This window comes from Heteronotia binoei, chromosome 8 (assembly GCF_032191835.1).
Source record: "Heteronotia binoei isolate CCM8104 ecotype False Entrance Well chromosome 8, APGP_CSIRO_Hbin_v1, whole genome shotgun sequence".
NCBI lineage: Eukaryota > Metazoa > Chordata > Lepidosauria > Squamata > Gekkonidae > Heteronotia > Heteronotia binoei.
Genome location: NC_083230.1, coordinates 102,940,733 through 102,958,375, shown reverse-complemented (window position 1 = coordinate 102,958,375; position 17,643 = coordinate 102,940,733). Strand labels below are relative to the sequence as shown.

Below are 17,643 nucleotides of genomic sequence, written 5' to 3'. Positions count from 1 at the left end.
ACGGAACTCCAGCATCACTTTAAAAAACTTTCTCTATAAGTTTGTGGGCTGATGGGATGCATTCTGGGGAGGGGCTGTAGATTAAGGCTAGAAGATAGGCTTTGTGTGTACAAGATTCATGGTTCAGCCCTAAATCATTTCCACAAGGGCTCAATTCTGTTGAGAAGTGAGTCTCCCACTTTGTCATTGCATCATAGTGCATTCACACTCTTCCCAGCATTTCCCTGGCTTTTCACCAGTCTTTCTCACACCTGCTTTACTTCAATGTTTTGGAAGACTGCAGTAATGCTTGGATGGCTGCATAAGGGTGGGAAAGTTTGGATTTTCCTGTGCACATAGCAGCCATTTTTCCTGACCATGTCTTTGTGGCAGCCATTCCCTCCCCTCAAAGTGGAGTCTCTCTCTCTCTCTCTCACACACACACACACACACACACACAAACACACACACGGAGTTATAACAAATATAACATGTTATCTGAATTTCCAGTTTCATTAAAAAAGTAAATCTCTAGCCCTGTTAGTTGCTGAGAAATATGGGGGAAGAAGCTAAAGCCATTAAAAACAACACAATAAGCTGGAAATTCAATCGAACCTGTTACACTTATTGCTATAACACTGCATTAATGCAGCAATACAAAACTGATGATTAAAAAAACAAATTAGCACTAGTAGCCCAGGGGTGAGATGATGGCTGCCGGAAGGGGACTGGGGCAGGAAAGCTTGTCAAGTGGAAGCCCCCTGGGCCACTGCACTGCTGCCTTGGCAACAGAGAAACTGCATGAGCTTGTTCCCATATGCGGAGAATGCCCTAGCTATCGCCAGTTGCAGGATCTCAGATTGTAACGCATTCTGCTGAGGCAATGGTGTCAATGCCTTATGGGGACAGGGAAAGAAATCATGTTGCAAGGAGGAGGTTCATCTCATTTGGACACTTGTCCATACAACACACGTGACAAAAAGCAAGAGAAAGACACTAAAAAAAAGAGACAGCACTGCTTTTAAATAATTTTATAATTTCCTGATGAACTTAGTTTGTGAATAAAAAAAGAAGAAAAAAGGAACAAAAGTGTTTATATTATCAAGGCAAAATTGAATATATAACACGATTTTCTTTGCAATTCATTATCCTGTCAGTAACATGACTCCATCAATAAAACACGTACAAGTTGAAGGCAGCTTGCGCACTTGCATCACAGACATCTATCCCCTCCCGCTGCTGCGGCTTCCAGAAGGAACTCAAAGTATGTCAGGACTACATATGCAAAGCCGGTCTCCTCCTCCATTAAAGTGCAACATACCACTTTCCCAAGTAGATAAAAGATTGCCGTCTGTAGTGGGATGGTGGGGGAGAATAGAGGACTTCCTATGATTTCTCACTCGATATGACAGTCCGCTGCCTTAATGAATAATCTAGAAAACCAGAAATTGGCATTTAACTTTTAGCATGAGATGAACCCTAGGGAAGCAAGAATACTGTTTTGGCAAGTATGGATGAATATCATGTCATATGGAATTATAAAAGGAGGGGTTTTTTTTGTGTGTGGGGGGAATATAATCCTATTTATTTCATCACCCCTCAGAACCTAAAAGGGAACATCGGGTAAGCACCAAAGCCTGATGAACAGAGGGCAATTCGAAACACAGGACTTTAGACACTGTCTCAACACAAACAGGTCTTCTCAAAACTCAGGTGAGTGAATTAATGACCACCTAAATCATGACCTGAGCAAACTGATGAAGAGGAAAGGTCAATGGGGAAGACAGATTAATGGAGCAATGTCAGTTAAATGTAGCTCAGCATTCAGATCCCACATTAAGGAGCATGCTCCAAGAGAAAGATTAGATGCTAGTATTTTTCCAACTTGGGATGCCAGCTGGAATAGCTGTCAGTCACAGAGATCCCGCTATTGGAATATTGGAAACCTCAAACTGAAATTATTATAGCTATTTCCTCAAATTAATCCTTTTTTTTTTTAAGTACCTTCATGTTAATAGATGTGACCAGTAGCAACATGAAGTGTATCTATAATACATGGATTTTATGTTTTCCATATTCCTTTAAGTCCAGATATTTTAACACAGTAATATATAAAAGAACTACAAAAACCTCTTTGATTAAAAAAACAAACAAGCCCAACAACCCAAGAAATTCTAGAGGAATGTTTTCAAAAGCAGGTGGGTACAAAATAACCACACATGTAAACTGGCACCGGCAGAGCTGAAGGTGCATTGAGAAATGCTAAGCAGATTGCATGAGACACAGCTAGGGCTACTGTGTATGCAACTATGCTCTAATACATCTCAAATCTTAAGCCAAAACTGCAGTATTACAGCCCCCAGGGCTATCCACAAGGACTAGTGGCTAGCAAAGAGTAGCCAATTGTTGCCCCTTTCTGCATTTTAAAAGGAGTCCATTCAGCAGAGCGTTAAAAGCCAAGAGTTAATAACATTCTTAAAAGGCCACACTGGTTTGGTCTTCCTTGGTCTGTCAAAGGCAACTGAGAGGTACCCATGAGACTAAAATAAAAATAAAATAAAATCCATGTCCTTACAGAAACTGGGAGGAGGAATCCAGAACTTTGCCTTTTCATATTTTGAATTCCTTTGGATGATACATTAAATGTTTATATTTTTTTTAAACACAACTTTTATTTTCATTTCTACTTCTATCTTTTTAAAAAGTAAATCGAACAACAGACACACATTGTCAGTAACTGCCCCAGCCCAAGGACTACATAGACAATAATCGACAAGCAGAGAACAAAACAGGAATTTTCTTTTTAAAAAACAAAAAACCCTGAAAAAGTCAAGGGAGAAATACCAATGATGACAGGTTACAGCACTCGCCACACATACTGGAAAAAAGTCATTATTCTTACTTTTATGCTTTTGACACTAAAAAGTTTGGAAACGGTTTTATTCTTTTTTTAAAAAAAAGATCAGCAGACACAGCCATTTTGTTCAGAAGGATAAGGCTTCCTTTACTTAAATGGAAAAAAGTTAAAAAATATCTTTTTTTTATAAAAACAGCACCTGCTGAACTGAGAAGACTGAGCGATTGGCAAGAGAAGAATCTGTCTTGTCAATTCTGGCAGCCCTCAAACACCCACTGCCTGACTTCCCCACCCCACTAGCTTCATTGGGGCAGTGTTATTCAATTCAGAGCACTCTGCTTTCCATTTCTTTTGCTGCAAGGTTTTCTGAAAAGGTTCCTTCAAACCCCATGCACTTTGACTGAAAGATACTCCGTTAAAGTCACTGCAAGAACTTAAACTATAGTGATGCCAGGGAAACTATACTTAAAATAGAAACCAGTTTCTTTTTTCTTTCTTTCTTTTTAAAAAAGTCACCCCTCTACCTTTCGAGAAGAAAAATTTAATGGCACAGAAGCACAACAGCGTATGAGTCAGGAGAAAAATGGTATTTCAGTAATTCCCCACCCCTGCCCCCGCAAGATAACAAGAATTTTCTCAAGTGGAGTACCTCTTAAAAATCAGAGTGGATGGAAACAAATGTCTAAAATTCCCATGACAAAATATTCACAACTCACTCACAAAATACACAGAGAAAATCCCCTGGGATGAAAAGTTTCCTGGAGCTATACCTGATTGGCTTTTTCCTTTCTCTAAATGATATTTGATGGCACACATTATAGTGTCTCATCATAATGTTATTCATTTAATTGTTGTTGAGGTTTGGGATTTCCAGAGAGCATTTGGCATTGCTGAGTGATAAAACAAAAAAATGACCACAATAATAATTGTAACAGACCCAACACACTAGAAACCTATTTCATCTAGTTGTGCCTACATTAATTCTTTTCTTATATGTTGTTAGCTAGTGTCATATTGCAATTCTATGATTTACAGTGTTCACATCAGGATTACCTTCTGGCCTTGGTGATTTTGGAATAAGAATTTGCATTCTTGAGGATCACTAAGATTTTAACCTGATTTCTGATTTATCTGATTTCTTATACACAAAGTAAGATGAATTGTCCCATCTTCCTCTTCTATGGAGGATTCCTGCAGTTTATAAACCTTTTTGATGTTTAACATTATTACAGCCTGAAAAAGGAAACATACACTGCTTAAATAAAGCCAAGTTCATTACAAATCAGCAAATAAAACTTCCATTAATGTGGCAAGCACAAATCAAGGTATATTGGATAAGAGAATATTCTTGAATGCTGGACCCAGAAGCAAAGCGATCAGAATGATACAACTGTGGCACACTTGTTCAGAGCCATCTTTACTGAACATAGGTGATGAATCTTAGTTGTCAAGGAACAAACATCTGCGATTGCTGTACTGGCAATCAGGTGGCCACAAATATCTATAATCCCTTCTCACGAGCATGCTAGTATACAATTTCATAGTGAAGTCAACGTCAACTTGACTTCCAAGGAAGTCAGCTGTCTCATATGCTACGTTAAAGGAAATGTTGAAAGAGGCCATGTTCAGCACCACTGACATGATCAAAACCTTGTATTTACGGTCTCAAAGTTCCTAAAGAAATATGGTGAGGCATCACTACTACCCAAATAGCATCAAGAGGATCATCCACCAATGGTTCATCGCTGCTAAATCTAAATATGCTCGACTATTAAGGTAAAATATTGCTTTGCTCTTTCTGAAACCTCTTTACTGATAAGGCTTAGAATGAGCTTTGGGGTGGCAGGACTAAGTTCACAGAAATAGGTGGAAAAGTTGTACTCTCTCTCTTTCTCTGTGTGTGTGTGTGTGAGGGAGAGAGAGAGAGAAATAGGGAGAAGTTGCAAGACAGACATAATCCAGATTTGGAGATGGAGGGGAAAGGGCTCAAACAGCAACCAAATGGCCAGCGTGGGAACCAGCTCTGCTCTACAAATCCTTCCAGAAAACATGCTGTGAGTGAAGCAGAGTGTAAACAATGGGTGTTATCAAGGTTTCATTGCAGTCAGTCTTGCACACACTGTGCTAGGAAGGGCATGTGTCTGCTAAAGCAATTCCAGGGTTGTGTGTGTGTGTGTGTCCCCACATTAGCAGAGCCACATGGTGGCAGCTGAGTTAAAGACTCCAGAAATACTAGAATGGAGAACTGCGATATATGGGCAGCGCAATAAACACATGGGGGGATGTAGCAGCAACCACAAGCAACTATCTCTGACCGGCTCCCCTTCCTACTCTTCACAAAAGCAAATGCTATCAAGAAGCATCTCACATAAGAGGTTTACAAGCATCAGTCATTTCAATCACCGATAAGGAAAATTCCACAGCTTCTCCCACAGAGAGAGTGGATTGTTTTACAGCAGGGAACAAGGGCAGCTGGAGACCCAACCATATAACTTAATGGGATAGCCAGGGAGTGGTGGTGGTGGGAAGATGTTAGGCCTGAAGGGCTGTGATAGTTTTACAGGCAGCATTAAATTCCTACAGTGAGTAATTAGGGACAAAAAAGAAGAAGCTGGAAGGGAGATTTCAAAACAGAAGCTCCTATCAAAATGCGCTGATTCAAACAACAGGGCCAAAGGCGTGGCTCTGGTATGAGGCATGGCTCGGTGGTGTGTACAGTCACTGTCTGCATGCCTTCCGGTAAAGGCTATTTCGACCTTGGGAACAATCAGGTCTCCCCCCAACCACCACCCATTTTATTGCTCTGTGACGAAAAGCATCGGCCACAGGCTATTACTGCCGTCAGTTTTAAAACTACCACCCCCAATCTCCAAAAACCATAAGGCGCAATGTATATTTCTCATTAGAACACCAGAGGAGAAGACAAACTTAAGCTTACTTATGTTGCACCTCCTTTCTCAAGCACCTCAAGGTACCCCCGCATGCAGCTGCTAAAAAGGGAAGAAGTTGAACATCTCTGAAACAAACTGGCACTGGATGGCCCCTTTGCATCCCTTTACAATAAAATGGCAGTACTATAACAGGACTGCTAACTTTCAGAGATTACCTTCATATATATACTCTGCCCTAGGATATGAGTTGCCAGATTTGGTGGGTGGGTGGGGGAAATACAAGTGGAAGAGAGTAAAATACAAGGTAGTGGAAAGTATTCTTTAATATACTTGGCATAGCCTCTGAAACAAGGTGGAAAAAAGCTTTCAAGGGTCTATCTTACCAACCTGGAATGCAGGGTCAAGGGAACTACACTGTGGGAACTTCCCTCTATGAGCTGGAAAACTCAAACATTAACTCTGAGAACCTACAGAAAGAGTTAGTTCCTCCAAGGTAGAATACAGTGACACCAGAATTGCTCTGTTGAATACCTGCAGAATGACACTATGCATAAAACTAGTACACTGCACAGGCATAAAAGTATGTTCACAATTAGTGCAAAACATACGAATATTCAGATTCCTATCCAGGCCGTTACTTTGGCTTTGTGAACAGGATGCCATTTAGAGAAACTATTTTGGACTTACTAATCAGCTTGCGGTGTTTTAGGGAAGGTAAAGCATTAGGTGTGACCATATTTAGTACTCTGCTACTAGGCACGGTTCAAGAAGTAAAACAAGAAACTGTTTAAAAAGTCAAGCATGAAGAAAGCATCCCACGAATGCAAAGATAAACAGAGGAGATAAATGACTACAAATGACAGATAAAGGAAGCCAATTAAAGGAAACAGCGGCCAGCATTTCAGGGCCCATTTGGTAAACAAAAATACAGCTCCCAATATGATGAAGATCTTACATGATAACATTCTGCATCCTTGCTTATTTGTCACGACTGCTGAGAACAAGGGGTTCCCTCCCTCTATGATAACTTCTCTTCCCCTTTCAAGGTAAAACATTTGTGCAGACACAGGTAGCCAATCCCAAGCAAGCTAAACTGGTGCTGGCCACTACTGGAGCATGCTCAGCTTCCCCCATCCAACTGGGAAATACAGTGAAGGCAAGTGCTCTATTGCCACCACCTTACGAACCACCAGAACTAGCTGCACCCAAAATATTGCCACTCCTGTGTTTACTGGGCCCAGCAAATTTCTGAGCTGACATCCCAAAAGCCAGCAGGAAAAGGTAATTGGGCAGTATATTCCAAAGTTAAAAAGGCAGTGAGAAGATGAATGCAGGCATGATTCAGAACTTCTAGACTGGAAGAGCTGAGATACCAGTTCAGTTCAGTTTTTGTTTTTATAAAAAGGTGCACCAAAAGTTCCTGTCCTGGTTTCTCCCCTCATGCTTTTCTTCATCCCCACGACTCCTTGGACTGGCTGGGCTTGGCCCCTGGGCATGCTTCTCCTGGCGGGCCATGCATCGATTCTGGTCATGATGATTCCTCAAGGGCATTGACGACTTGCTCCAGGATGTCAGGGCAGTGATCGGCTATCTGCTGTAGAATGGCGTTGGCAAACTCTTGCAGCTCCGCACTGTCCCTCTCACCTCTCTCCAGCTCTTCACGAAGCTGCAAGGAAATCAGACATAGGATGCATTAAGCACTTGATGGTATAAATTAAAGAGGTTCTGTACAGGATCTGGCCCTCAGCCTGGAACTTTGTTAGGGGAAAGAAGGCAAGAACAAAACAAACACTTTAAAGTTAATGACAGAAGGAGGTGGTGGAATAAGCGTGAGCACTGTAACCCAGATACTTCTATGGTAAGAAGGCTACTACTATGAACCACTTTCACTTCTAACATGAGCGAAAAATATTTATTTTACTTCATCTGAACCCTGCCTTTCTCCCCAGTAGGGACCCCAAGCGGCTTACACTGTTCTCCTCTTCTCCACTGATAACAGCACATGCAGATCCTTTTACCCTTAAAAATATTGTATGTTGCCTCTCAGGTTGACAAATTCTTGCCTTGGGACATAACGGATGGTGCACCTATGTCACTGACAGCAGGTTAGATCACAATAGGTTTATAAAAGGACCATCTTTTTAGGCAGTATTTACCTTTGTTTATAAACTCGTTGCAATATGCTGGATCCAGTGGTTGGATCTGGCCCAGTGTTTCTGAGCGTGACTTTTGCAGCCACAGAGTGTGACTTTTTGCTACCCTCAGAGTGTGACTTTTGCAGCCACAGCAGCCTGAAATGTCTCATGAAAACTTGCTTCTGGGGGAGAGGAGACCATAAGGAACAGAACAGGGGGTGATGGTATTTTGAGCTATTGTGTGAGAGGAGAGCCCATGAAAATCCTGCACACAATTACTGTTTTTCTGAAGAAGAGCAATTCAACTGGTAATCCTTCATGCTGCTTTACACAAAGACAAGATGCAGGAGGAATCACAATTTTCTCCAGACTAAATTATACATCGAAGAAAATTATTCTTTCTATACATCGTGCACATATATTATGGCCATGCAAAACTGAATAAATTTTCCAGAATGCATGAGTACTCTGCAATACTAGGACAGTAAAAAGAATTTAAATAACCCTTTCAAATGCAATTTTTGAAAAACCATAAATTAAAAAAATTGTTCTAAACTCTGGGGTTAAAAGCAAAAGATAAGAGAAATGTGTTTAGAGTTATTTTACTCTTATCCAATGAATGTTGTTTTAAGACATTCCTGGTATTTTGTTCTTATATAGCTGCTGCTCAGAAACAGTTACGTGAGTATGAGAGATCCTAAGGCCAAGAATCACAAATCAATCCAATTCTACGTAATATGTATAGATGGAGAGAGGGGAAAGGCATTTATCTTTTGGATCTGCTTTGAGTCTTACATGATTGTAGTCTAGTTTTAGTACTCTGAAAATTCTCCATGAGAGAATCACTGTGGACATAGCTCTGCGGAGAGTAGCACGACATCCATCTGAGTGCAACCACAATAATACCATCCTGTGTAAATATCCAACCCCTCCCCCCCCCTGTGTCTGTGTGAATAAAAATCTATACTGTTTGCTGTTCAAAAGCTGTGGTGCCTGAATTTCTGAGGAGAATTTCTGAACTAAAGACATCAAACCTCATGAAACAGTGTCACCCCAAAAAGGGTATAAGACAGCCTGAAGGAGTGTACATTACCAACACATTTTAAAATAAAGTTTTGTTTTTATTTTGGGAGTGAGCTACCACAAAGATATTAAGTTTTGTTTATTATAGCAAAAGTACAGCTGAAGAAAAGGGGTGGGGAAGGAAGTAGATGTCACTGTAAAAAGGTAGTCAGAAAATCAGACAGACTGACCAAGTCTTTAAACAGGAAATGGCCAACGTCATAAGATTCAAGCAAGTATTTGCCTTCTACACGGCAAGTGTAAAACTGAATAACTGAAAATTCATAAACAATCTTAATTATTTAAAAAATTACATTCCTGTATCACTAAGAGCCCTGTAGTGCAGAGCTGTAAGCTGCAGTACTGCAGTCCAAGTTCTGCTCATGACCTGAGTTTGATCCTGGTGGAAGCTGGGTTCAGGTAGCTGGCTCATGATTAACTTAGCCTTCCATCCTTCTGAGGTCAGTAAAATGAGCATCCAGCTTGCTGGGGGTAAAGTGTAAATGACTGGGGAAGGCAATGGCAAACCACCCCGTAAAAAGTCTGCCATGAAAACGTTGTGAAAAGCAATATCACCCAGAGTTGGAAATGACTGGTGCTCACACAGGGGACTACCTTTACCTTTTATCACCAACAACTTCCACCTCAGAAACCCACATTACAGCTCACAACAGTAAGAACAACCAAACAATAACATCTTGCATAATATCTTGAAGACCCCCCCCCCCCCATTCATTTCAATTACGTCTAGGTTTAGGAAATAAAAAAGTATACCAAGATAAAAAGAAATATAAAGAATGTATAATGGGAAACCCGAAATAGTTTATATGCATATCCCGCCTTCTTGCCTGTTTCAGCATGGTTTCAAAGATGTCATTCCCAGTTCCTTCTATGGTGGTGAGAAGTGTCGTTAGGTTGCAGCTGATGTGACAACTCTGTACAGTTTTCTGGGCAAGAGATGTCCAGTGATAGTTTGCCGTTGTCTGCCTCTGCATCATAACCCTGAACTTCCATGGTGCTCTCCCATCCAAATACTGACTGGGGCTGACCCCACAACTTCCAAGATCTTATGGGATCAGGATAGCTTGAGCTCTCCAGGTTAGGCCAGTTCCAACTCCTCATCTCATATTATATTTAAAAACAGATGATGGAAGTATATGACTAATAGTGGTATCTTTCTCCTTCACATCAAAGCAAGAAATTCTGCCAGAATTCAACATGAAAACATCATAGAATCATAGAGTTGGAACTTGGAAGGTACTTCCAGAGTCATCTACTCCAACCCCTTGCACCATGTAGGAAATTCACAACTATCTCCTGAGACAAAGAGCATGTGAAAATGTGCATAAAGAGAGATGGGCCGTTGAAGCATGAATAGAAATTGGGACTTCGGTGAGATGAACTCGCCATAATAGACAAATAAGGAGCTCAGATTTCCCCCACCATGCCTTCAAAAGGGTATTTGCACCTCACAAATGAAAGGGGGGAAAAAAGAATTTATGGGTTGCACTTAGCCATGGCTATACTCAAGAGAAAACCAAACAAATCAGGCTGACTGACTTCAGATTTGGAATTAAGCTCCCTGTAACTCAACCAAACATGCTTTATAATGGGTTAAATTCACTCTGGAACAGATTACTCAAGGATACCACTGGCTTACACACGTCACCAATGGAATTTCCTACATGAGAACAGATTCTGGTTTGAATTTGTCTATGGCTGTCTTAAGCAGTGTGTGAAGAATAAATAAATAAATGCATGCATGCTTAATAAGAACCAGTTCTGCCATCAAATGAAGGGATCATGACAATAGAACGTCTGATTCATTTGCTACTTCTTTCACTGCGTCATCGAAGAACAGAAATCTTACCATAATCTGACGTAAGAAATTCAGTTTGGCTACTGCACACATGAGCAAGCACAAAAGATACTGCTGACACTTCCAAAATAGCTTGAATATACCTTTGCATGAAATTTAAAAGTTTAAACCTGTAGATGGTACATCAGGGCAGTAGATTTTGTAACCTTCCAGGACAAACACATCTACCAAGCATATACATATGCTTGATAATCCTGTTTTTTGCATTCTCAAATAAGCAGCAATAGCAGGATAGCTGCAGCCTATCAGGTCTGATAATACTTGGTGTATATGTTTTGGTGGGTCGCAAGGTGTATAAGGCTCATGATATATGGAATGCAACAACTCTATCTCCTAAAGAAACCAACCTCCACTTCTAAAGCAACCTACAAAGGACCAAGAACTGAACAACTACCATCCAAGCTCAAATATACATGAAGTGGGTTGTTTGGATTCATTCCTAACTGATTTCAGACCTGGTTATGTGACTGAAACATCTTGAGACGCCCTGGTGGATGACATGCACTGGGAAATAGAATGGATGGCTGTGTGATTCCATTAGTTCTCCTGGACCTCTCTGTGGCTTTTGATACCATTGATTATGGTATCCTTCTGGATAGCCTTTCTGGACTGGGACAGAGAGGCACTGTTCTGTGGAGGTCCCAGTCCTGTAGGTTTCAGAGTGTGGTGCTGGCGGACTGCTGCTGTGCCCCTTGGCTTTTGGGGTCTATCTGTTCCTTCATGCTTTTCAGCATCTATGTGAAGCCACTGGGGAGGAGTCATTTGGAGATCTGGGCTGAGTTTCCACCAATATGCAGATGACATTGAGCTGTATCTCATACTACCAGCAGTTTCCAAGGAGGCTGTGCAAAATGTGAGCAGGTGCCTGAAGGCACTTTAGGAATGGATGAGGGCTAACAAGCTGAAGCTTAACCCAGACAAAATAGAGATGGAATTGGTAGGAGGAAGGCCTGACCCAGGAAATAGGTCATCCCCTGTTCTGGATGAGGTTGCACTCCCCCTGAAGGAGCAGGTTTGTAGTCTGGGGGTGCTCCAGGTCTCTAATTGGATAAACAGGTGGCAGGGGTAACCAGAGACATCTTTCCTCAGCTTCAGCTGGTGAGCCAGCTGTGGAACTTACTGGGTATAAAAGATCTTGCCACTGGTGCATGCCGTGGTAACATTTAGATTAGATTACTGCAATGTGTTCTATGTAAGGCTGCCCTTGAAGACTGTCCAGAAGCTGCAGTTGGTACAGAATCCTGTGGCTAGAGTGTTGACAGGAGTGGGTCATAGAAACCTTTGGTCTTGTTCTATCAACACTGGCTTACAGAGACAAATGCCTTCTCCAAACTGGCTGATGGGGTGGTGGGGGTTTCAAGGGGCACACAATATGTGTGAAAGAGCCACATGTTGTCCCCAAGTTGCAGTTTGGCCACCCCTGGACTAGATGACCCTGGAAGTCCCTTCCAACTCTATGATTCTGTGACACAATAAAAGACCATTTGAGGGTAAAGGTAATAACAAGCTCTCAATAGATGTTACAGGAAGAGAAAGAACCCAATGTCTCTGTCAAGCACTGACTTATATGGCATCTTTGTGCTACCCAGAATGGGGGAATCTATGCATGCATGCCAGGTAGATAACCACTTGCAAGATAGGCGCAATGCATTTTCATCCTTCTCCAAAATCAGATTTCCAAAGTTATCTTTAATATGGTTACAGTAACATTTAAGAATCCTCCACTGATCAAACATAGAACTTGACCAAGTGCCAAACAAAGAATGCTGTGCTGGCCCACAATACTGCTCTTCCTCACATTTCTAAGGCCAGATGTATGCAAGCAAGGCCACAGTGTCCACTTAAAATGCCACTATGTAGTTGTGTCTCCATCTCCAGCTTGTGAGCAGTAATTTCCACTAGCTTATTGTTCTTTGCAAACAATATTGCTTCTCTAATTTCACACTTTTAATTATTTCGTAGGTATTTTACAAACTGGGCTACTTAAAGGGTGCCAAACTGGATCAGCAAGTATTTAGGGCAGAGCTTATATTTCTGTGGGTGAAAATATGCTGGTGGCCTGGGTTGGGGTAACAAGAGCCAGAGCTACTGTTAGCCCAAGGAAGAACTGCTGGTTGTTGAGGGAGGTGGTGGTCAGAATATGATATTCCAGGCTTCACACAGGTACAGGATCAACAGATAACACCTTTCCAGTACCTTCCATTATATTCACTCTCTGAAATCAAGCATGTTAAATTCAATGACACCCTTCCCCCCCAACACACTTTTCACCAAAGTACATCTTTTGACATAGCATCTTTATTGTTATGGGGAACTTTTCTTCTCAGTAAATAAGATGCTACTTCACTCTCATTACTGAAACTCTGTAAACAGTGAACAGCCAGGAAAAACAAACAGATGCACTCCAGACAAGGGAGTATAAAGTTTGGAACAATTATAGTGGTGCTCAGGCCACAAAAAGCCTGGAACAAACAAACAAAGGGGAAATTGAGCTCCCAAGCACTTTAATCACCAATGCTGGAATTTGCATCATTTATCCACCTGCATTTTGGAATAGTGCCACAAAGTCACAGAAACCTGATACAAGCGACACATAAAGGTCCCCCCACACCTCCAGCACTGGCTATCTACAATCTAGAGAAGAATCTGTTTAAATTCTAAATAGTTATAAGATGAACAAAACAAAAGACATTAACTCATGCAAACATAAAAAAAGATTCCTCCCACACCCTAGTTTCTCTTATATACAAAAAGTGCACATAGAATTTTCCCAAGCAATCTATTACACAACAGTCCTCAATGACGGTTTGGGCAAATATATAAGAAAGGTGGAACATAAATGTAGTCCTAAATAGATAAACTATAAAGAGATTCTTGGAACTTATTTAATACACAGCACATCGTCAAAAAGAAATTAAATTCTCTGGCAAGTAGCTACACTCAAAGTCCCTGCTTTAAACTTTACATAATGTTACCCTGAAAGAGACAGAGACAGAATATGCATGCATTCATCCATATCTATGAGCATCTTTTATTCTTATTATGTTTGCTCTTGGGAAAGCATCTGAGCGATACTTTCAGCTAGTACTTTCAGCAATGCTTGTGAACTGAAGAACCAACACAAATAGTTATGAATTTTGATGCTCTTCATGAAAAAAGCTGTTTTCACAAAAAAGTTTCAATGTCTGAAAGCCTTTGGCGGGGGAGGGCGGGATATAAGAATAAAACTTACCTTACCTTACCTTACCATTTAAACTACCGACACAAAAAACTGTGGGGCGCAGAAAGCAGGGGTTTAAATGGCTCTGAGCCTGGGGCTGGCTGCCCAAGAAAGCCCCTTCAACATAGCTGTTGCAGCCCGCTTTAAAAAGCTCAGCTGCTGAAGAAGGCTGCCCCTGTGGCTCAGCAGTTTCTGATCTAAACAGATGAGCCATGGGGAGGGGGGGAGGGGAGCTGGCACCTGCAGATCAGTTGTTTCAGGCTCTAAACAGCTGAGCTATGGGGATAGCCTGCTACACACACAGTGCTGGCTTGCCTACTAGGCAGACTAGGCATTTGCCTAGGGCACCGGCAGGGTGGGGGCACCAAAATCAGCCCTCATCCCTGTTCCCTAGGCCAGGGGTCTCCAACCCCCGGTCCGTGGACCAGTACCAGTCTGTGGCCTATTAGCAACTGCGCTGCGGAGTGAGGCAGAGGCACCACCCTTTTGCCTGCCCAAGTCTCAGATGGATGAAAGAGGCAGCACAGGCTCACTCTGAAGCACTAACTCCTTCATTTGCCTAGGTCCCGGGTGGGCAGAAGGGGCAACATTGCAGTGACCCTTGCCTATGCCTCATTTAAAGACTCCCATGGGGGGGCAGGGACAGGGTGTGGGGGCAGCAAAAACCCAGCACTCCCACCGGTCTGTGGAAAAATTGTCTTCCACAAAACTGGTCCCTGGTGCCAAAAAGGTTGGGGGCCACTGCCCTAGGCAAATTACTATTTGCCTCCCCCTCCCTCCCAATTTTAATGCCCAGGTGAAGTGCGGTGCTCCCGGGGCTCTTTCAAGGCCGCCCCATGCCGATCAGCTGATCAGTGGGTAAAGCAGTGTGGAGGCCAGTGGCTCCTATGCCAGCCTTCTGCAAGCTCACTAGGATCAGCGCTGGGGCAGCTGGAAGGATGAGGAGCTGCTGAAAAAGCAGCCGCTGCTGCTGCCTCTTCCCCACTTCCTCCCTGGATCATATGGGAAGGAAGTGGGAAGGAGGCAGCGGCTGTTTTTTCAGTGGCTCTTCGTCCTTTCCACCACCACTGCCCAGCACTGATCCTGGTGAGCACGCAGCTGATCGGCAGGAGGGGTGGCCTTGAAAGAGCCCCAGGAGCATTGCACTTCACTGCGCTTCACCTGGGCATTAAAACTGTGCGGAAGGGAGGGAGGGGGAGGTGCCACGGAGGGGGGCGGTGGGCAGCAAAGCTGCCTGGGGTGCCATGCACCCTAGAGCCAGCCCTGTACACACAGCTCAGCTGTTTACAGCCAGAAACAACTGAGCTATAGGAGCGGGCTGCCCCATAGCTCAGGTGTTCCGGGCATGAACTTAACGAACCCGGTTTGGTTCGTATGCGAGCCAACATGGTTCATGGTTTGCCCACAAACCAAAGTGCATTTTTGTGGTTCATGCTCATCCCTAATCTTGAGCAGTGGAAGCTTTCTGGTAATCACTGGATTTTGTTATGAACATGAGGACTTGTTCACTGAGGTATACAGATGGTACTACATTCAGTTAATTAATTGCTGATTCGGAGATATTAAAGTAACAGAATACCTGTTAGAATACAGAACAGAATGCCTACACCGGAAGTTAGAGAGCTTCTACAGGTTCATTTACCTCAGTTCTGAGCAAGTGAAACAAAAAAATTATTAGCTCCTGAGTAAACAACTGCCTTCATTTTAATCTTGTTAAACAACTGTAAGAAGTGAAATGTTCTTCTACAACTTCTCCATTTACTTAGCAACCCATCAGAATTCTATGAAACTAAGAGGCATCAAAAAGTTCTTACCATTGTTTCCAGGGAGAAATAATGTACACAGATGATTTTTGAAATTCTAACCCTGCAAATTTCCTCCCTGCTTCAGTAATTTCTTGCCGCCTACTCCTTGTTGCAGAGTGGCACTAATGTGTTTACTTTTATGCAGCTGTTACAGTTTAGATCTGTGTAATTTGTAAAGACAGCTACAAATGTGCACTTTGCCATTGCAGCAGCATTCTACTGCTTTTATCTACATGAATTTCTTCCATTTAGGTAAACTATGGCATAAGAGGCTGTACACACTGAATCATTACTCAGTTATGTATATATATGCTAATAGAATGTCCTGGCAAGTTAGTGCAGATCCTACAATGCTTTTGTTTTCCATTCATTTAAAGGCAGAGATTAATTTGAAAGCAAAGCAATGTGCAGTTGGATCTGAACTTGGATTTAAAACAACTTGGGATCCTTCCATTAACTAAAAGGAATGCTAATCCAGTTGTCTGCACAGTGACATGCTGCAACCCACAGAACTGCTTGTGTACACACTTCACAAGATGGTGGTGGTGAGGGGGGACGACTATCATATGAACTCAAGGTACAGGAAACTGCAATAAGAACATAATATAATATATAAATTATAAACATTGTTATAAAAAGAATTCGGGACAGTATAAATTGTTGGAATCAACTGAAAACAGGGTAAGAAGATAACAACTATTGGTCATATTATTTGTGTGGTCCTCGGAAATTTTTAAAAGGGAAAAGAAATTGCAAGAAGTAATAAAAAGTTGTGGCCGCCATTTTGGAAAATTTAAAAACTTTAAAAATAAATATCTGGACTTTGGGAGCTCAGAGGACGGTGAAATTGGGCTTGCCGTAAAGGGCAAGTCCTATTCTTTTGAATCTAATAGTCAAAATGAAAATCGGTGAGATCTAAAATTTCATTGTTTTTTGAAGGGTTTAAAAGTTTTAAAAATTTACATCTTGGTCTAGGAAGCTCTGAGGAAGGTGAAACTAAGTTTATTATAAAAAGCAAGCCCTAATCTTTTGAGTCTGACAATTAAATCTGAAATCTGTAAGGTTAAAATTTTTGGTGTTTTTAAATGTCTGAAGCCAAGCAGCCCCGAACAAGGGCTCTTTCATTGGAGAAGATGCAGGAACAATTGGACGCGATGGAAGCCAGAATGATGAGAGGGGTAAGGAAGATGATAGATGAATCAAAAGAAGAAATTATTGCAGAGATTAAAAAGGATATGGAAGATCTCAGAAAGGAAACTGGGGAAACATCTAAGAAAGTGCAGGAAGTAGAAGGAAAAATGAAAGTATATGATTGCACCTTGTTGAAAATTCAAGAAAAAGTGACAATCCATGACTGCAAATTGATGGAAACTCAGATATGTCTGAGAGGAGTACCTGAAGTGGAGGATGGTGACTTGAGAGGATATATAATAAAAATAATTGCAGAAGTTTTAGATGAAGATCCTGAAGAGACTAAAAATATGTATGACTATATGTACAGAGTGAATTCACTTTTTGCCAAGAAAAATAATCTACCAAGAGATGTTGTTATAAGATATATGACAAAGGAAATGGTGGGAAGGATCATGAATAAAAATTTTGAAAAGGCACTGATAGTGGGAGGCAGTAAAGTGAGAATCATGAAGGAGTTGCCAAGGCAAGTGATAAATGATAGGAGAACATATAAAAAGCTGACAGAAAAATTGAGGGACAATGGCACAAGGTTCAGATGGATTATACCTGAAGGTTTGAGCTTTGAACTCCAGGAGAAAAGAGTCACACTTACAAATGCTCAGGAGTTGCGTAGATTTTTTG

The 17,643-nt window shown here is 41.7% G+C and overlaps 1 protein-coding gene across 4 annotated transcripts in view; it reads right to left on the bottom strand.

Moving 5' to 3' along the window:
• Positions 1 to 995: 995 nt before the first annotated feature.
• ERC1 (ELKS/RAB6-interacting/CAST family member 1) overlaps positions 996 to 17,643 on the bottom strand; it is a 291,605-nt gene continuing 274,957 nt past the window's right edge. For all 4 annotated transcript variants that reach the window (XM_060245767.1, XM_060245766.1, XM_060245768.1 and 1 more), the window contains one exon: positions 996 to 7,393. In XM_060245767.1, the coding sequence (XP_060101750.1) occupies positions 7,256 to 7,393 (138 nt within the window). In that variant the 3' untranslated portion in view covers positions 996 to 7,255. The remainder of the gene's footprint in view (positions 7,394 to 17,643) is intronic.